At 54.6% G+C, this 19,965-nt stretch overlaps 1 protein-coding gene across 2 annotated transcripts in view; it reads left to right on the plus strand.

The window, feature by feature from the left end:
* Window positions 1-797: 797 nt before the first annotated feature.
* LLGL1 (LLGL scribble cell polarity complex component 1) overlaps window positions 798-19,965 on the plus strand; it is a 30,094-nt gene continuing 10,926 nt past the window's right edge. Inside the window, exons 1-10 of one of the 2 annotated variants that reach the window (XM_083372924.1) lie at window positions 798-922; window positions 9,749-9,846; window positions 15,229-15,310; window positions 15,742-15,872; window positions 16,646-16,804; window positions 17,287-17,449; window positions 17,859-17,994; window positions 18,562-18,616; window positions 19,210-19,364; window positions 19,645-19,862. In XM_083372924.1, coding sequence (XP_083229050.1) covers window positions 842-922; window positions 9,749-9,846; window positions 15,229-15,310; window positions 15,742-15,872; window positions 16,646-16,804; window positions 17,287-17,449; window positions 17,859-17,994; window positions 18,562-18,616; window positions 19,210-19,364; window positions 19,645-19,862 — 1,278 coding nt within the window. In that variant the 5' untranslated portion in view covers window positions 798-841. The remainder of the gene's footprint in view (window positions 923-9,748; window positions 9,847-15,228; window positions 15,311-15,741; window positions 15,873-16,645; window positions 16,805-17,286; window positions 17,450-17,858; window positions 17,995-18,561; window positions 18,617-19,209; window positions 19,365-19,644; window positions 19,863-19,965) is intronic. The other variant, XM_083372925.1, reaches the window with a different exon arrangement.

Below are 19,965 nucleotides of genomic sequence, written 5' to 3' on the forward strand. Positions count from 1 at the left end.
GGGAGAAAGACTCCATTAGGGTCCTTGGTGCTGTCTGGGCTTGGGGTTTTTTTTTGCAGACGTTTCCTGACCCAGCTAGGTAACCCCACCAGTCTAGCCCAGGGGTCTTCAAACTTGGCCCTTTTATGACTTGTGGATGTTAACCCTCAGAATTCCTCAGCCAGCGTGCCGAGCTGAAGTCCACAAGTCACAAAAGAGCCAAGTTGGAAGGTCTAGCACGACGTCCCCTAGTTGGGGCCACGAAGCGTCCGCAAGGCAACCCCCAAGCCCAGAGAGCACCGAGGACTCCACCATCCTCCTCTTCTGCAGCCCACCCCCCCTCCCTTCTAGCACTGACGATGTTGCCTAGTTGGGTCCCGAAACGTCTGCGAGCGAACCCCCTCCCAAATGGAGAGCGCATCAAGGGCCCCTCCGTTCAACCCGGCGCTCCAAGGATCCTCCTGGAAAGACTACATTTCCCGGCAGGCGGCGGGCGCGCAGCGCAAGACACAGCTGGAGGGGAGGGGAGGGGCGGGGCGGGAGCACCTCCCCCCTCCCCTCCTCCTCCCCCCCCCGCCCGTCTGCCTGCTCCGGCGGGGCGCGCGCTCGGCGGCAGCCTATTGTCTGGCCGGGGTCTCGCCTCCCGCGGGGCGCGCTGATTGGCTGGACCGGCCTCTCTCGCCCCCCCCCCGCGGCAGGCGCCCCCCGCCCAGCCGCCGCCGCCGGCGCTCCTTTTTCTGCGGCTCCGGCGCGCGGGGCGCCTCTGCGCTCCTGGCCCTGCTGGATGCGGAGGGCGCCGCCGCCGCTGCCGCCGCTGCATGGGGGAAGCGCCGCCGCCCGCCCGCCCGCGCCCCTCGGCAAGATGATGAAGTTTCGCTTCCGCCGCCAGGGCCACGACCCCCAGCGGGAGAAGCTCAAGCAGGACATCTACGCCTTCAACAAGGTGGGGGCCCGGCCCGGGCTAGGACCCCCCCGCCCGTCGTCCCCGGCCCGCTCCGGCCCCAGCATCCCCCGCCGGTGGGGGAAGGGAGGGTCCCGCGCGTCTGGGGGCGCCTGGTGGAAGAGGAGCGTCTCTTGGTCTCTTTTAGGGGTTCTTGGCTTGGGGGCGGGGGCGGGAGATGGGTCCGGCTCGGGCTGTTTCCCTCGCCTTTCGTGGCTTTGGGAAAATGGGGAGGGGGCGAGAGGAGCCCGGCCTTTTCTTGGCCACGGGAATCGCCCAGTTTGGCGCGGGGGGGCGGCTTGGACTTAGGGGGGAGGACAGAGCTGAACTAGCCACCCTTCCAAGAAAGCGGGGAGGGGGAGGCCATTTGGAGAAGGAGAAGAAAGGGGGGCTGGGCAGGGATCCCGAGCTGCCCCTTTGCATTTGCTTGTCCACCCCCCATTTTTTGCCTCCGGGGCTGCCCCTCCCTCCTCGCAGGGCGAAGAGTCCTTTCGGGGTGCGCTGGGGGAGGGAAAGGGAGGGAAAGGAGACCCGGGCAGGCACCGGACCTCGGGGCGGGGGGGGGACAGCCCGAGGCGGTAGCTGCTGGTCCCCTTGTGCAGGAGTGACTCCCCAGCCCAGCCGAGCTTGGCTCTGTGTTCCTGGGTTACCCCATCCAAAAGCTTCGGAGCGCCTTCAGTGTGTGTGTGTTTGTGTGTGCGTGTGTGTAACCTGCCTTTTTTATTTTTTCCTTTTCCAATTCCCTCCCTTCCCACGCTCGCTCCCAGCAAAGGTGTCTCTCTCTTTCTCGGCCGGGGAGGGGCTGCGAGAAGCTCCTCGTTGCTTTTCACACCTCCTCGGTGCTCCGTAGGCAACTTTCACCGGGAATGTTGTTCGTCGGAGCCCCCAGCCGGCTCCCTTGCCCCAATCCTCGGCCTCCATCTGGCTCCGGACTGAGAAAGGAACAGACCCAGCATCTTCCCCACCGCCCCAGCCCCACCCCCTTCGCGCACACACACACGCACGCACACACACACACACACACACACACAAACGCCACTATTGCTCCTTTCCAAGCTGGCTGCTCTGCTGCGTCCCTCCTCTTTACAGCCCGTTTGGTCCAGAGGGGGAGGCTGGGTGTCCATTGTGAGGCTGTGGAGTTCCCCCCCCCTTTCCTGGGCCATCTGCAGCCCCACCCCCACCCTCTTTTTCAGCTCCTTCCCCCTTTGAGTGAATGGAAGCAATAAAAAATCTGCAACTGTAGATCCGGGCAGGCTGGCCTTTGACAAGAATGAAGACGGTGGTTCTCCTTTGGGTAAAACGCCCAGCGTGCTGCAAGGATCTTTGGGCAGGGTGGGGAGAAGCTTCCCTGCCCCCTGAAATAGCTCCTTCCTCCTCCAAAGAGTTTTCAGGCATTTTTTTTTGGGGGGGGGAGATGAGATGAGGGTGTTTACAGCTTATTTGTGCAAACCAGCTGGGCTGTTCCTGGTGACACTTGGAAATGTCGAAAAAAGCCACATCAAGGAAAGCAGCTCCTGTTCACAGCCCCCACAATAGTTTGGCCACTTTGTCCAGGATTTAGGAGCAGTTTTGGGGAGGGTGGGCTGGGAAGCACCCACCTCCTTTTCACCTCTGCCCTGTTTGCAGAGTCGCAAGGGGTAAATGCTCAAGAGCTGGGTCAAACCTTTGCCGGAGGTTTAGGAGAGCCCCCTCCCCTAATTGTGAGGGGCTCCAGAGTCCCTGGAGAGCACCCTGTTGGAGTTGCTGAGTTGGGCAGAGCTAGTTCTTGTTTTCAGGAGGCTAACAGTCCAGGTTGACACCTTCAGAATCAGCCAGGATTCCTGGTTTGTTGCTTGAGCAGCTCTTCTTGTTTAAAAGGCAAACTGTCTGGGCCAAGATTTCATTTGGGGGGGGGGAGGACACTAGATAATACACTGCCTGGGCTGGATTCAAGGTTGATAGCCAAAAAGATTTATTTCAATTGCTTGCAGTTTTTTCTCTCTCTCAGAATAGTCCCACCCCTTTGACAGCCTTCCTTTTTTCATTCTTTTACTTTTGTGTTCTTTCTTGCTCTGCCTGTTACATTCCGGTAACCTCTTGAAACGAAGCGTTGTTCCAAGAAGCGTTGTCCCAAGGTCTGCGTTGCTGGAGGGGGCCACGACCGAATGAAATCTAAACTGTATCTTGGATACATCGGCTGCTGTATTTGCTCCAGGCAAAGAGCTTTGGGTCAAATTCGGGGCTGACCCAAAATATGGACTGCATTAAGCCCAGATCTCCCTGGGAATCCTTTCCAGCCCAACCCCAGTAGTCTTGCTTGAGGAACATTGTGGTTTAATCTCTCCTTTCTTTGATAGGGCAGGAGCCGAGTTAGGAATAAGCCTGGAATGGCTTGCGTGCAGGGCAGGAAACTCAAAACTGTTGATGTGTGTTGGTTACCCACTTTTTCCTTAGAGTTGGTGCAGGATGACACCCTGTGGGTCAAAGTGAACTTCAGACAGTTGGGCTTACACGCAGCTGTGCATTTCATTTCTTGCTCCTTGCATTCTCATCCTGTCCTTTCTTCCTGCTGTGGGCTGTGGGGTTGTCTTCTTCCTTCCTCTGTCGGGAATCTTCACAACATCCCTGCGGGGTAGGTTGTGGCAGCAGTTGTTCCAAGATCACCCATCCAGTGTTGCTTCAACAGCGAACTGGGCAGCATATACATTTAATAAATAATAAACAATGAATGAGCTTTGGGACTGAGGGGCTTAGGTCTTGAGCTTACGTCTTGCCCTGTGTCGCCTCGCCTGGAATGGATATTTGGGGTGGGTGGGGGGGAAGATTCCAGATGTATTTGAACCCCAGGACAGCCATGTATGATGCAATCTCAAGGGAGGCTGCTTGTCCCCTGCAGGGCAAAAAAAATGAACTGATGGATGAGTTTTCCACCTTGCAGCCATCCTCCGTCCTCAAGCGCCCCCCCCCCCCATTCGCAAGAACAGCCTCTTCCGGTGCCTCAGCCTGGCGTGTTGCAACATGGAAGGGGTGGAAAGGATTCCCTCCCCGTTCGGGATGAGCTTTGCCCGGGAGCTGTGCCTGAGAGCAGCACAGCCAGTACCAAGAATTGGGGGGGGGGAGGCAGCAGCGGCCCGATTGATCCCTTTTCTTGGTATTCTGGTTTTGAACTTTGCCGAACGGCCTGTTGATCTTGGCCCGGCTGGCTCTGCGTTGCCACCGGTAGCACGTGGGGCTTCGGCAAACACGGCAGGCAGCCGAGGGCCCCTTCCCGGGTCACCAAAGACCAGCCTCTGGCGGTTTGCTGTGGCCCACTTGCCCAGGGACAAGAGTTAGCCAAACATCAAACAAATGGTGGAACGGAACTGCTAAAGAAAGGATGCAAAAGGAGGGGGGGGTGAAACGTGATTGACAAAATTTAAAACAATTTTTTATTTGTTTTAAGTAATTGTATTATTAAATTGTCCTGTGGCAAGCTGGCTGTGGCGAGGTGTCCCATTTGGCTCCTCTGGCGTCTCCCGGCGTGGCCCCGGATGAGGCCCGGCAAAGGTGAGGGCGCTGCTGCCCGCAAACCTGCCCAGAGTGCCTTGACGCATCTCCCTGGCTGGGTTCAGCAACCCATGGTTCCCGGCTAAACCGGGACTGGGTGGTTTGGGGTTCAGCAGGGGACGGGAAACCCAGGCAGCATTAAAGCACTATAGGAAGTCCTTGACTTACGACTCGGGGCCACGATTAGGATCGGCATTTCCGTTGCTATTCTGCAGAATTGCGCCCCGTTTTGCAACCTCTTTTTCCATGCTGTTAAGTGAATCCGGCTTCCCCTGTTGACTGTTGCTGATTGGGCGGGAAAGCTGCGAAGGGCCATTGTTTGAACCGAGACGTGGCAACCAGGGTCAGTGCCTGCCGTTGCCAAGTGCCTGAATTGTGATCGTGGATGGGAGGCCGTGACGTTACAAGGGCGAGGAAAGATGGTCAGTCACTTTTTCCAGTGCTTTTGTAACCTCAAGTGGTTGCTAAACAGATCTTTGCAAGTTGAGGACCACCTGTATGGTGTTTTCTTTTTTGAAGGGCAGTAAGTTGTATAGACCGAGGACTTTGGGGCTGTTGACCTGGGATTGGTTCATTTCATCGTGCCGGACAATTCGACTAACCGGATTCCTCCATCGTGAGCCGGTCCTCTTTGACTTTATTCAGAAGCCAATCGACCACTTTTAGCAAATCAGTTTTAAAATGATGTTTGTCCCCTCCTTCGGCAGAAAATCCACACACAGACCTCTGTGGAATCAAGCCCCTAGTCCTCATGGTTATAAAAAAAGCAACGATGGCCCACCAGTTCCTTCTTTCTTTCCTCTCTGAACTTAAAGTTGAAAACTGAGCAACTACTAGACGGCCACAGCGGTGCCGAGCAGATGGCGAACGTGAGACGCTGTGCTGTTCTTGTGTATCCATGGAGTTCATAGCAGAAGAGAGACGTCAGACTTTTAATCGCTCCCCCGTTCAGAAGACAATCCAAAGGTTTCTCCTGGATGCAGGAGAGGCTGCCAAGCGTGTGAGGCCTCGGGTAGGATTAGCAAGGAGACGTAGTGCTATTCGCAGTCTCCGTGGGAAGATCTGGAAGTAGCTTTTTTTGTGTGTGAGGGGTGTTATTTAAGTCAGGGATACCCAACTGTCCGCTGGGCGCAGCTAATAAAGTTTGGGACTTGGTGTCTGCTTGAAGAGAGGCTGGAGAAGAACACAGTCTTTTTCCCCATTCCAGTTTCCCTTTTAAAAAAAAAAGAAAAAAAGTCTTTGGGAATTAATATTCCAGAATAAGAATGTTCCCCCCTCTCCATTTCTCAATACTTTACATCAGGGTTTCCCAAACTTAGTGACTTTTAACACGAGAGGATTTCAATTCCCAGAATCCCCCAGCCATTTAAGATGGGTGGACTTCAGCTCCCAGAATCCCCCAGCCAGTTGAAATTGAGGGGGGGGGGTGCATTCCGAATGCAAGGCTGGTTCCCTCTTTGGAAAGTGGTGATGTAGCCCTGGGAGAAATGGGCAGCCTACCTCAGCCTGAGCTTTTGCAGAACCCTCAGGCCTTGCTTTCGGGGGGGGGGGAGCAGTGTTATTAGCTAGGTTGCCCCAATAGTTGGCCTTCCAGAGATGCAGTGAGAGAATTGGTGCCCCTGTTTCCTTCCTTCCTTCCTTCCTTCCTTCCTTCCTTCCTTCCTTCCTTCCTTCCTTCCTTCCTTCCTTCCTTCCTTCCTTCCTTCCTTCCTTCCTAGTGTTTTCGGACATGGGTCTGCCCCTCTCCCCCAGCAGATCGACTGAAAATGCAGGTGTCTGTTTTGCAGGTGGCTGAGTGCGGGCAGCATGCCAGGCAGAGGGCAGATGCATGGCAAGGAGGGGGCAGAGCTCGGCTGCTGTCAGTTGTGGGTTTGTGTATGTGCCGGAGGCCGTCTTGAGCTCTCCAGCAGAGCCCTTGGCAAGAAGCCTCTCCTCTCTGTGGTTTGAGAATCTATCTCTGCACTTCACGGGGAGGATAGAAGCGTTTTGGTCTCCCTGTTGCTTGAGGACCAGACGCTTTTTTCTCTAATGGGTCTTTGATGCTGGCCTGGCTGTGTGTGACTTTCCAGATGTTGCTCCATCGCCACTCCCAGCCTTCCTTTCCATTGGGGCTGTTGGTGGGAATTGCAGATCCAGAACATCTGGAGATGTCCCGATTCCGCCGGGGTGGCCCCTTTCTGGCCTTTTCCTGCAGGCTCTGCAAGGGCTGAGGGGCAAATCTCTCCCTCCCTTTGCAAGGGGGGGGCGAGGCCTGGGGGAGCCCAGCAGCCGGAAGTTTATCTGACTGTTTGGAAATTGGAAGGGCATCCCCAGAACACTCCCTGAGAGGGTGGCGGATCCGAATGTGTCAGAAACCTACAAGGACGTCTTTCCTGAAATGAGTCAGTCACTCAGTCAGGGCAGCTTCTCCTTCTGAACTGGCCCAGTCTTACAGGTCAGCCCGGAAGTCACTTGTCACCCGTTCTGGAGGCGGCGAGAGTCCTCCTAAGATCTTATCCACAGGGCCACCTTCCCTGCTCATCTCCAGGGCGGGATCTGGAAGGGAAATATGCAGCGGGGTTGACTCTGACTCAACCCACCTTGGACTGGCATCTTCTCGGGGTGGATGGTAGGTCGGCTTATCTCCGGTGGGGCCATGAGAGTGGACAGGACTTCTCTAGCTGGCCTTTGCTACCCATTTGGCTGCCTCTTTGCTAAGGCGGGATCCCAAAGTCCTGAAGCTGGCTTGGCTCCTGCAGAGACCCGCGTGGATGCTTCTCCTGGCGCATTTCCTTGTCTTTCCCTCTTTTTCCACCAGCGTTTCCTACAACTGCTCTTCTGTCCTACTGCATCCTAGCAAGGACCATCTCTCTTTCCTCCTGGTGGGGTCTTCTTCCTGGAGCAGAGTCTGAATTGCAGGAAGCACCTTAGCCGGCTACGGTCCTCTCCCCACCTTTGCAGGAAATGCAGCGCACCTTTACCTTATCGCAAGGTGGTTTAATGTGCGCTGCATTCAATCCCGTCTCCTCGCACTTCTCTCCTGCAGGGACCAAAACATAGATAGGGCAAACCTTATACAGCAAATGATGTCTCCCTAATAGATCTGCTTTTAAAAAGACCCAGTTGCAAGGAAGGGGAAAGAAAACAGACTCTTTTTTTTTTGGCAGTCTTTGACAACTATCCCTTGGCTAGGCTCCTTTTTCCAATTCACCTGCCCAAGGATGAGAATGCAGCCCATAAAATAGAATTCTGGATACAGAATGTCATGGGAAATGTGCCGTTCTTAGAAGATGGGTTTGATCAAGGCTTGGACCAAAAGTACTTCAGGAAATTTTGCTGAGTGGTTATGCTTCTTAGGAGAAGGGAGGAAGGAAGGAAGGGAGAAGATGGGAGGAAGGGAAGGAGGGTGGATGGATAGAAGGAAAATGAGTGGATGGATGAAAGGAAGGAAGGAAGAAGAGGGAGGGAGGGAGGGAGGGAAGGTCGGTCCTAGGTCTTGGGTGTATACAGGGCAGACTTCCTCAACTGGTGTCTCCAGTGACCTTGGGTTTTTCATAAATAAATTCCATAAATGAAGCTAATCTCACCTCACCCAGCCTGGATGCCTAAATGTTCCTATTTTCCTTTTAAACTAAGGGATGCTCCAAAACTGGTCCAGCTTCCAGATTTCCTCCTCCTCCTCCTTGCAACCAGGCAAAGCAAGCCTGTCATCTGGGGAGGCTGGGGGTGCTTTACTTCCAACCTGCCAGTGGTGGGGTGGGTGGGTTTCCCTGTTCTGCTGCTCCTCCAGGGGGCTGGACCCCAGGCCAGGACGTTCTCCCAACTGTGTGTGTGTGTGTGTGTTTCTCATAGGGCCCTCCCACCCCTAGGTCTGTCTGCTGTGTGGTTTCCCGAGGTGGGGAGAAACGGGGCTGGGGCTGTCCAGGGAGAGGAAGTGGGGAGCTTTTTCTGGAGAGCCCTTTAAAGGCTGCCTCTCTTTCCCTCGCAGTGACCCTGCTGTGCCTGGGAGAAGCAAAGTTGGAATTGGCTGAAAGGCTTCGTTTGTCTGTCCACTCCTGCGGGGCTGGGCTGAATGGATTCTCGTGGGAGAAGAAGGGAGGGGGGGGGATCTTGGAAGTTGCTCTGGGCTGGCTCTTTAGTAATCCTTTCTTTCTGACATCCCGGGAAGCGGCCAGAGTGGGCTCTGCTCCACCTGCATGGCGTGGGTTGCCTTGGCTTCCTTTCTTCGGGAGCAGAGGTGGCGCTCAGTCTGAAAGACCACCAGCGTCTTTGGACCGGTTCAGAGAACCTCGGACCGAGCCCGGCCCTTACAGGAGGTGGCAACCCAGCTCAGCCCCCCTGACTTTTTAGCCAGCTGTGCAGAAATAAAAAAGATCAAGGTTTTTTTTTGCCCATCGCTTTATTTCCAAGCCCGGAAAAGTGTCAGCAATTGCATTTGTGGCTTGATGGAAACTAAGATGGTAGAAATCAGAAAGCGCAGATTGGCCTTCTCGATGCCTTTGAGTCAGGAAAACAAAACACTCGGCGTCTTGCAAGAGAACGGATCACTCTTCCAAAGTTCTTCCTCCTCTCTAAAATTGGTACATTCTGCAAACGGTCTAAAAATGGCTCAGGCCTGGGGCTGGTTGTCTGAAAGGGAGATGGAAAGGGCAAAGAGAACAAAATCGATGTATCTAAACCGGCATTATCCAACCCAAGTTGGGAACAGCAACTCTCTGGTGTTCCTAAATTACAGCTGCCGGTTCAGACGAGGGAGAATTAAGCAGCCAAAGTTTCAATGGGGCTTTGCAGCCTCCTGAAATCTAGGACTGAAAGCCTCTGAGATGTTCCTCCTGCATGGAGGAAGAGGCCACGCTGCAGCCACGGCCTTCTTTCACTCTCTGCAAGCCAACATAACAATCTCTGTTGTGTTGAGCGGCAGCTTGCCTGGATGGTTGGAGAACAACGGTAGGCTTTGGCTGGGGAAGGGCCGGAAGAGGAAGGGCACAGATTGGGGGTTTCCTGAGAGACCCTCCCTGCTTTCTCTCTCTCTGGCGTGCCCTTGATAACCCCTGACATGTTCTTGAACTCACGCAAACCAACAATTGGAAACCTGCTTGGCCCAAGGCGACCTGGCTTCCTGGCTTGTGTGATTCTGCAGCTGAGATCTCCTTGACCTGGTACGAAGTTTGGGGGTGGCTGATCTGAGAACCATCCAGCTGGAACCAAGTTTGAGAAGCTGCTGCTTTTCCTGGGCTGGCCATTCTTGGAACGCGTGCCCGACGATGATCTCCTCCTGCTTTGACGACCCTCCAACCCAATTCTTTCTTCTCTTTCTTCTTCCAGATGGTGGAGCATGGCTTCCCCAATCAGCCCAGCTCCTTGGCCTTTGACCCCAAGCTGTGCATTATGGCCATTGGAACCAAATCGGGAGCAGTCAAAATGTATCCTCCTTGTCGTGGCAAGAGCTGCCTTTCTGGGCATTTTGTTCTGGCAGACGGCGAAGAGGAGGCTCTTGTGAAGCCAGCGGCACGGTTTGGGCACCACCGGGGGAAAGGCTGGGAAAGGACCACCAGTCCTCGGGGACAGTCGTGGGGATGGGTTCTTGCTGTGTGCATTGGCGTCTTCAGGGTGTCTCCTGGGAATTACGAGCGCAACGGATTCCAAGCCGGGGTGGGTGGGGGTGGGGTTTTCCCCAATTTGACAGTCTCCAGAGATGTTGGGATTGCAACTTCCAACGTGGTTGGGAATTGGGGACTTGCATCTGGAGGTGCCAGCTTAGGGACGGCTGACCCGAGGGTTAGGTTAGAAAACGGGTTGAGATTTAGAGGTTTGGTGATAATGGTCCAAACAAAAGTACAGAAAGTCTCGACGTGCCAGCCCAGGGGAGCCCAACATTTCTGTTGCTAAGCCAGACATTTGTGAATTTTGCCCCGATTTCTGACTCTTTTTGGCACAGTTGTTCAGTGAATCACTGCACAGTCGTTAAGTTAGCGACCCAGTTGGTCAGGGACTCTGGCTCCCCCCCCCGGGACTTTGCTTGTCGGAAGGTTACAAAAGGGGATCATGTGATCCAAAGGCACAGCCGTCATAAATAGGAGTCAATTGCCAAGCGTCCGAATTGGGATCGCGTGACCATGAATGGATGCTGCAACGGTCGTAAGTGTGAAAAACGGTCGTAAGTCACCTTTTAAGTAATGTTTTAATTTTGAGCGGTCGCTAAATGAACAGTTGTAAGCTGAGGAGACTCTGTATGCTGAGGACTCTCCTTTTTGTGACTAGGAATAGCAGAATTTTGCCACGATTTCTGGGTGTTCTTGGGCCGATGTTCCCATCAACCCGAACCCTCCCGCCGTTTCTCCACAATGCCTTTCGAGGTGGAGCCGCCACACTTTCAGTCGCTGAGGGAGGACTCGAGAGGCCTAAATAACGAAGACCCAGAGCTTTTCGTGGGCTCTTGACGTCCCGGAGAGGCCGGAGTTGGGAAGTTTTCCCTGGGCCCTTGCCTGGACCACAATCCACCGTGGTTGCGTTGGGGCTGGCGGTCTTTGTGTGTGTGTGTGTGTGTTGTGGAAAGGGGCATTTGGAAAACCACTCTGAATCTCCACGGCTTCAATGGCCCCTTTTCAAGCTGCAGCCTTGGCGTGCCTGGCAGGCCATGCCGCGTCTCCATGGAGTTGGCAGCCTCTGAATACAATACGCGGGAGACACAGCAGCTCGCTCTGGCCTTGCTCTTCCCTTCCCAGCTCTTCTCTTGCAGGTTGTTCTTGTTTAATCTTTCCTGCATATCCTCACCTCCCCCTTTCCCGGGGGTGTCCGTAGGCTCAGAGCAGTGGCCAGCCTGTGGAAACAGCGCCCCCCCCCAGTTTTTTTTTATCCATTATAAAGTCCTTTTCCCCCTAGCTGAAATAGGGAGGCCTTAGATTCAATGCAAGACCCCCTCCACATCAAAGACAGCAGCTGGAGAGTGGGAATGGGAAGGCATTCCCGCTGGGTTGAGTTTTGAATAAATGGCATAAAGAGGCCGTCAGGGATGTCTCTGGAATCGTGCTTGGATAATCCGTTTCTTGCGTAAGCCAGCATGAGCTGGCTCCATAGATCGGGATCTCTGCTTACAAGGACTTTTCAGCAGGATTCTGCGCTAGTTGAAATGTTAAAGGCAACTTTTAAAGCAACGGCGGCCTTTGCTTTGGGGGCTCAGAGGCTACAGCCGATGTCCCGGAGGTGTGAATGCCTCTTTGATCTGGACAAGGAGCTTGCAAGGACAGCTTGCCATTTGTCTGCTTGATTTTTAAAACCTTGTTCTGCCCTAGGAACACTGTAGGTGGTGTTTATGTGTGAAAGGACCGGCATCTTTGCAGATCAGCTGAGGTTTGGGTTTGTTTTTTTTCTGTTGTTTTTGGAGTTTAAAGTTGGCATTTTGGGATTTCTGCAATCCATCCCCTCCTTGCTGGCCCAGCCTTTCCTTCCAGCATCTGTGGTGCATTGGGGGCCTGGCTTGGCGGCTGGACAGAACATGTGCAGCTTGGCAAGACAATGGAGGAAGTGGCTGAAGAACAGAGGATCGAGTTCTTAAGTGGGGGGGGGGTCTCAGCAGGGCTGGCTGAAAACAGCTGAGGCAGCTAAAAAAAACCCCTTTGGGTCCAGAGGAGTCTCTGCTTCGGATCTTTCTCCCTATGGCCCTTTGCCAAAGAGAACCTTGGGGCGGGGGGAATACTGGAGTCACATTCACCCCCTCCAGAAAATGAAATCCCAAACCTTGCTGATATTGGCTCCTGGCATTTGGCCGCTTCCTCGGGAAAGACAGATGCACCCGGCTGGGTGGAAGAGCAGTGAGCTTAATGGCCAGAGAGAACTCTTGCAAGGGCATTGAGTGCTTTTTGGGACAGGTAGGGTGGGCAGGCAGGAGGACTCGGAATATGTGAAAATCCTCACTTGGGTTGTGCAACCTCTCCCCATTTTGGGGCTGGCCTCAGGGCAGGATGGGCGGGAGGCAATGTGCTTTCTGCACTGACCAGCACCCCCCGTGCCCCCCATCGTTCCCTCTCCTGCTGCTGCAATGGCAGAATGGGCAGGGTTGATGCCAGTTCTCCAAACACAGCTTCCTCCTCCTCCCCCCGAGTGGAGAAGAGGGGGCTAGTTCTGCGGTGGACTGAGCTGCTTCTCCACATTTGAATGGTTGAATGAATTTTGGGGTCACTTCCCAAGAAACTGGGGCAGAAAAGTCACGTGCCTATTTGGCTTCGGTGGCTTCCCACTCAAACGGCAGCGCTCGCTTTGTTCCACTTTGTCTGCTGATCTCGGCTGCCCTCCGCAGAGGACGGGAATGAGTTGGTTCTGCTTCTTTCCCTTCTCCAAAGGGGGACTTTGGGGGTGGGGCAGAAACACCCTGGGGTCAGTTACGGGAGCAGCAGCCCCCCCACGGTTTGCACTGAGGCCTTGCAACAGCTGTCCTAAAAAGCAGACGGGTCAATTCTTGAAGCTTCTCAAACGGATTGTTTTAAGGGGGGGGGCAGAAGCCTTGAGGGCCCCGATGACTTTCTGGCTGAATTGGGGGAAACTTCTCCACGGCACTCCTGGGAGCAGAGACGGCCTCTGTCTGCGGTGTCCTGTTTTTGCCCCTTGGGACATCCAGGGCAGTTCTGGGGGCTGCTTCTTAAAAGTTGTGGGAGGCGCAAGGGTGCCGTTCTCTTCTGCCGCTCCCGGGGTCGGCCACGGGTGCGGCTCTCCTTCCTGGCTTGGCTGGCCACTGCTGATCTGGGGCGTGGGCCGCTTCTCCGCTGATGCAAAGCTCTTTCCCTGCCAGAGGAAGCTGTGAGGCTGGCCTGGCGCACCAGACCTCTGGCGGACCTCACTCACATCTGCCCTGGCCACATTTTAAGGAGGCCGCTGGCCCTGAGCCCTCCGGCCCCAGCTGTGTGTGTGTGTGTGTGTTGGGGGAGAGATGATGCCAAAGTCACTGCCTTCTCCACGCCAGGGAGCTTCCAAAAGGCCAGATCTCTCTCTGGGTCTCCAGGAGTCAAGCGGGCATCACCTCGAAGGTTTATTATGGGATGCAACTGGTGTCTTTGGGTCAGGGCTTCTTTCTCAGGTCTTCCTCCAGCAGCTCCTGTGTGAGGAAGTGGGGTTCTGTCGCAATGTATCGAGCAGACTTTCGAAAGGAAGGAAGTGAACATTTCCCGCTTCTGCAGAAGACCTGGCGGGGGGGGGTACCTCTGATGAGACTCTGACGTCATTGAGCTTAAAGAAGGGGAACCTGACGGTGACATCGGGGAGGGCTCGTCCAGGCTGGAGAGCCGGTGGGCTGATGCGAGGGTCGTGCTGGTGTCGTAGTTCAGGGCTTGGGGATTGCTGCCCTGGTTGAAAGCCTGGATGTCCAAGATCTTGGTGGCAGATGAGCTGGGAAGCCCCCATCAGCTTCCCGTGTTCCCAGGGCTGTGTTTGAGGCGGCAAGAGCCCCCTCTGAGAGCCCCTTCCGAATGCCTTCTGGAGCCTCCGATCCAAGAGGGATCCTGCTGCCCCTCTGCGCGATCTCCTTTTCTGAAGTTCACCCCTTGTCTTCTCGGGTGGCAGCAGCTGGTTGTGATTCACTGCGTGCGTCTCATTCACTTCTGGTGTAGGGTTTGCCCTTTTTCGGAGGAAGGGGCCGTCCTCTCTGCAGAAGAAACATTTCTGACGTCCCCCCCTCCCCAAATCCACCTGCAGGGAGAACAGGTGGGCCACCCTTTGCAATTTGTCATGCAGCTTTGCTTCCCAGGAGGACTTGAGTCAACCCTTGACCTTTCCCCTTGGAGAATACACCCCTCCCCTCCCAAAGTTGATCCCCCCCCGGTTTTCCCTATAGCTGGCTTGTGGCTTGGACTGCGTGCACCATCACAGCCAAAGCCTAGCATTCCCCCCACCCCATTCTTTGAAAAGTAGGTCACTCATCAGCGTGGTAAACAAAGCCCAAACAAAGCCCAGCGAGGGAGTTTGTGCTGGGGGGGGGGAAGGAGGCTGCCATGGGGAGTGAGGTGGAAAGGGGGGGGCGATGTGTGCCAAAATCGGATTCCTTTTAAGCCAGCAGTAAGCTGAGAAGGCGACCTTAAGAAAAATCTCCCTTGTTCAGTGACGGCTCCAGTTCTTAGATAAATAAAGCCAGCTCAGTCCATCCGTTTCTTCAATAGTTTTTGCCATTTTTTTTAAAGCAAAAATGATTTTGGTTTTGCAAGGCAGAGAGGTACTGGGCAAACATCTTTTACTTTCCTCCTCCTCTTTGGCAGTTGTGTCGATTCCCTTCCAAGATGAAGCGATGGTGTCATTTCCTCCCTTCGTGTAAACACGCACGTTTTGGAGAATCCCCAGCCAGGCCAGAAAAGATGCTGAGTCTGTCTTTTAAAAAAAATAAAATAAAATAAAAAATGCTTGGAAGGCTTGTAGAATTGCAGTCGGAACACAAGCGCCTTGTGGGCGTGTGCCGCCCAGTTGGGACTTCACTGGGCTAAGCCAGGGAGAGAAACGTGTGGGCAGTACCCTGCAGGGGCTTGCTTGTCAGAAGAGCTGATGAACCTTGGGGATCTCCAAAGAGAATCTGGCTAACCCCTGGAAGAAAAGCCGATTCTGTTCTCGAGAAAGCCTCCACGCTCAAGAGTAGGCTATCTTACATACCTCTCAGTGCCCTAGAAACAGCACTTGGGTCTTCTGCATTGCACCCACGGGCCCTCGGTTGTCCACGGCTGGCAAGGGGACGTCCAGCTCGAGAGATTTCTCGTGGCTGCAGAGATGGTGAAGGCTGGGGTGAAGCTCCTGCTTGATGAGATTCTTCCTTGACTCTGGGCCTCCTTAAGCTACGGTGCTCCCGGGGTGGAGTTCACGGGGCTGCACAAAGAGACAGCAACCGTCACTCAGATGCACTTCCTACCTGGACAGGTAAAAAAAAAAAGGCTTGTGTTTTGTTTGGTGCGTTAGGTTGTGATGACCCCCCCCCTGGGGGGGGCCTTGTTTGGCTGGCTGCTTAGATTGATCCTCCGACTCAGAGTTCAGACAATGGGTGTCATCACGTTAGCAGCCGTATGAATTATTTAATTTATGAATAATTCAGTTCCCATAGCCGCCCAACTAAGTGACTCTGGCCGGCTTCCAATTGTAAAATTATAAAACAATTAAAAACAAAACAAAAGGCAGTAGGAATACCAAGGAAACAAACAAATTCATGAATGAAATAGACTGTATCACAGGTCAGTCTTAAGAATGGCTGAGACGGTGAGGAAGTGGGAGGGGCTTCCTGGAGCAGGTAGGGTTGGAAGTGCACTTGAGAATGCCTGCAAAAGACCACCTCCCCCCCCCCCGATTTCCTGCAGGGGCTTCTGCTTTCTCTTCTGGATGACAACACCCTCCACCTCTGGGACATTTACCAGAAGGACGGCTACTCCCACCTGGAAGAGACCCGGAACTTCGTCCTCCCCGGACAGCCAGGGTTCGACAACGCTAAGTACTCATGGCTTCTGCCCCCCCCCCTTCCTTCCTTCCTTCCTTCCTGGTTGAGGGGTGCCAGGGAGCCTGGGCAGAAGTGAGGGGGGGCGGGGGTGCTCAACCTCCTGGCCCTTTTCTTGTCCCTTCTTGGCTCTCTGCAGGAGAGGGAGGGAGGTCCAGCTGGCTGATGAGGCATAGCCCCGAATGGCCAGGAGGGCTGCTGGGGAATCTATGGGTCAAAGCTTTTTTCTGCTCCAGACTTTGCAAGGGGGTTGCGGGAAGCACAGTTGAGGGCTGGGCTGCAGGAAGGAGGGAAGAGGCCACCCTGATCTCCCACCATTTGGCGCAAGGGCATCGCTCGCACAATGACACATCTTGGTGGGGTCATGTGTTGAGGGAGGCATCTTTTCCTTGCAAACCACCTTTGGGGTGCTGGTTCCCCACCCTTGCAACGAGGATCTAGGAGTTTCACTGGTTTTCTGTGGGGTGCAAATATCCACTTGGGTGTGTATGTGCCAAGATCTGGGATGACGGTTTTCAGAATGTGTTCTGGGTCCTATTTTGAAGGACCAAGTTGCCAGAAGCATCTCGGACCCCTGACTGATCTTTCCATACAGCGTCTTCAGTGCTGTAGGGAACTGCCAAGGACATAAGGTCCATAAATTATGCGCCCGCAGCTGCAGCGCAGGAACCGATGCACAGCTGCTCTGAAACAACTTTCCCAAAAGATTCTGAAAACCGCTAGCCAGCCGCAACAGTGCTGGTTACAGGAGGTTCTCTTTCTTCTGACAGTTCTCCTCCCAGCATCACCCGGGTGACGGTGATCCTCTTGGGGTCCAACTGCAGCATCGCCTATCTTGGCACTGAAGGGGGTGGCATCTACTCCCTGGGAGTTCCCGGTCTAACGCTGCTGGAGGGCAGCACCCTGTACCAAGATGAAGTCCTGCAGAGGTGAGCTGCTCTAAGAAAGCCAGCCTTGATGTCAGTGGGCATGGGTCTACGTGGGTGGGGAGACGGGCAGGCAGGAGAACATGATCAGGGGGTGAAGAACTGGTCAACGGTTGAAAACATGAGATGCCTTCTGAGGGAAGCACCGAATGCTAGAATAAGAGCTCAGTGCATGCCAGAGATCTCCAAGAAAGCTGCTGGTGGCATCATGTCAGATCATCTAACTGATGTCCTTCAGAAACGGTGGGTCAGTCGTAGCAAAACATGCCTCTGTGTTTCCTCATTGTTTTGGACACCATAAGTGAGATTGGTCTTAATATTGTGAGGTCCTTTTCATAGAGAGTTCTTCTGTCCTCATGGCTGATGCACACAAAGAAACCATGTCTGAAAAAGGGCACCTGGTGTGACTTGAGTTTCATAGCTACCTTAATTCACTGGAGAGGGAGATCACAGGCGAAGCATCCCTCTTTCTCTTATCGTCCTAGTGTGCCTGAAGACTACCGGTGCGGGAAGGCCCTCGGGCCGGTGGAATCTCTCCAGGAACATCCTCAAGACTCGGCGAGAATCCTGATTGGATATAGCAGAGGCCTGATGGTCCTGTGGGACAGAAACTCAAGAGAAGTTCATCACCTTTTCTTGGGCAACCAGGTACGTTACTTGGCTAGGTTGGATGGAGTCTTCCTCGCGCAGCATCCCCGCCCTCCTCTTTTTTTTTGCAGGAAGTTTCCAAGGTCAGATGGGATGTAGCTGAGGAACATCTCCTGCCACCTGAGGCCTTGAGGAGCTGAAACTAGCCCCTGGGGGAGATTAGCGGGTGGTTAAAGGGAACAGGGAACCGTATTGGAGATCTGCAGAGATTACCCACCCTGATTACCCAGGATTAAAAGCTGATCCCCCTGGGGAACGAGGCTTAAAAGTCTGAAGTGGCTTGAGGGGCCCAGTAGGTGCTCTCAAACTGTCTTCTGGCCATTTTGACTGGCAGGTCTCCTTTCAGCCTCTTTGTCTCCTCTGGGCCCAAGGCCTGATGGCTTAGCTTGGGTCTGCGGCTTTTTTGCAGCAACTGGAGAGCGTCAGCTGGGAGCGGAGTGGCCGGAGCCTGGTCAGCTCTCACAGCGATGGGGGCTACGCCTTGTGGTCGATGGCAAACGGTTCACCCAAGACCCTGCAACCAGCAACTGCCACCGTCCCTTATGGTGAGGCTGATGCAGAGAAACTCAGGGAGATGCGGTGCCTTTGATGAGGGTTGGATCCCAAAGCCCAGAAGATAAACCGACACGCGGGTCACCAAGCAGAGGGAGGGTTTCCTGCAAGAGAAACTGAGAGCTAATCAGCCAATATTTAACCATTAGGACAGGTAAATTGAGCCCACCTGGACAAAGGTTTCCACTGCTCTTCAAAACTCTTCCCATTTCTCCCCTGCTCAGTCGATGAATGTGAGGGTTTTGTTGATTTTTCAAACGGGTCAGCGTTGCTGCTGTTCCAGGGAGTGATAGAGACACTGAAACGTCACCCCACTCCGTTCCCCGCTGATTTAAGCCCAAACCCTTTCAAGTGAGGCACCCATCTCTCTCGCTCTCCTGGCTGTGAGTTTTGTCCACCTTCCAATTCCCCCTGGCTGGCTGGGGAGTTCTGGGGGTTGAAGGCCACCCGCCTTGAGGTCGCAAAGGTCGAGGAAGGCTGGAAAGAGGGTTTGTGGTGAGGACGGGGCAGGAAGCCTCCCTCGTTCCCCGGCTGCTGAGCCCTCCCGCCTTCTCTTCCAGGTCCGTTTCCCTGCAAAGCCATCAACAAGATCCTGTGGCAGACCTGCGACTCGGGGTGCGTTGCCTTTCTGCGTTTGTCCGAGTGGTTCCCCCCTTCCCCCCCCCCCAGCTTGTCTCCTCTCCTCCTTCTGATCTTCTGCTCCCTTTCTCACAGAACGGCATTTCACTTAGAGGCAGTTCTTGACTTAGTGGCCGTTCGAAGTTACAGTGAACCTTACCTGGGGCTACTTATGATTCTGACTGCCACCCGCCCCCCTCCACCTCCTCTCTGCTCTGCAACATGGCAGTTTTACAGGGGAGGGGGTGTTACCAAAAAAAAAAAGCCCAGCACTTCTGGTTTTCAGCAAAACCCTGCCCATAGCAAGGCAAGGATTTGCTTAATGACCATGGGGTTTGCTTAATGAACAGGGATTCACTTAATGACTTCGGGGGAAAAAAGTTCATAAAACCGGCTTGATCACGTGACCCACCTGTTTTATAACCATCACAACTTAATGGCCAGCCTTTGCTCTGGTCCCAAACTGAGGAATGCCTGTATCCTGATTTCTGCAGCCGTCCTCGAGGGGCTGGGGGGTGGGTGGCGGGAGCCGAACGAGGAGCCGTTGCACCCCTGAATGACTTGCCTCCGCTTTCTTGCTTTCTCCAAAGGGGCCACTTCATCATTTTCAGCGGGGGGATGCCCCGGGCCAGTTACGGGGACAGGCACTGCGTGACCATCTTGCAGGGCCAGGCCTTGGTCACGCTGGACTTCACATCGCGGGTGATCGACTTCTTCACGGTGGGCAGCACGGAGGCCGAGGACGGTACGTGGCATGGCTGCCTGGGGCATTCTGGGAGTTGACGTCCATGGTTGCCAAGGTTGGACACCCCTGATTTAAACTCTGCCCCTTGAGCGAGTTCCTGTCGCTCAAGGGGCAAGCGTTTTGCCGCTTTCAGAAGTGAGGCCTTCTCGTCCTTCTGCCCACCTTTCTTTCTCTCCTGGCTGTTGGTTTTGTCAGTTTCCCCCCCTTCCCCTGATCCACCCTGGTCTTTCTGCATGAAAGTGTCATTCAGAGGTGCTGTGTTTTATCACACCGGTTCCAGAGTTCGACAACCCGGCAGCTTTGGTGGTTCTAGTGGAAGAGGAGCTGGTGCTGATCGATCTGCAGACGCCGGGCTGGCCCACGATCCCCGCGCCCTACCTGGCCCCTCTCCACTCCTCGGCCATCACCTGTTCCTACCACATCTCCAACGTCCCCCTCAAGCTGTGGGAGAGGATCATCAGCGCCGGCGAGCAGCAGAGCCCTCGCCTGTCCTCGGTGGTGAGTCGGGAAACGGGCTCGTTCATCTCCGGAGTCGAAAGGGCCGCAATTGGGTGGAAATGAGCCTCTCTGCCAAACCCAGAGCTTGGAGGAGGGGGTCTGT

The sequence above is a fragment of the Vipera ursinii genome (assembly GCF_947247035.1).
Source record: "Vipera ursinii genome assembly, chromosome: 13".
In the NCBI taxonomy this organism is placed as follows: Eukaryota; Metazoa; Chordata; class Lepidosauria; order Squamata; family Viperidae; genus Vipera; species Vipera ursinii.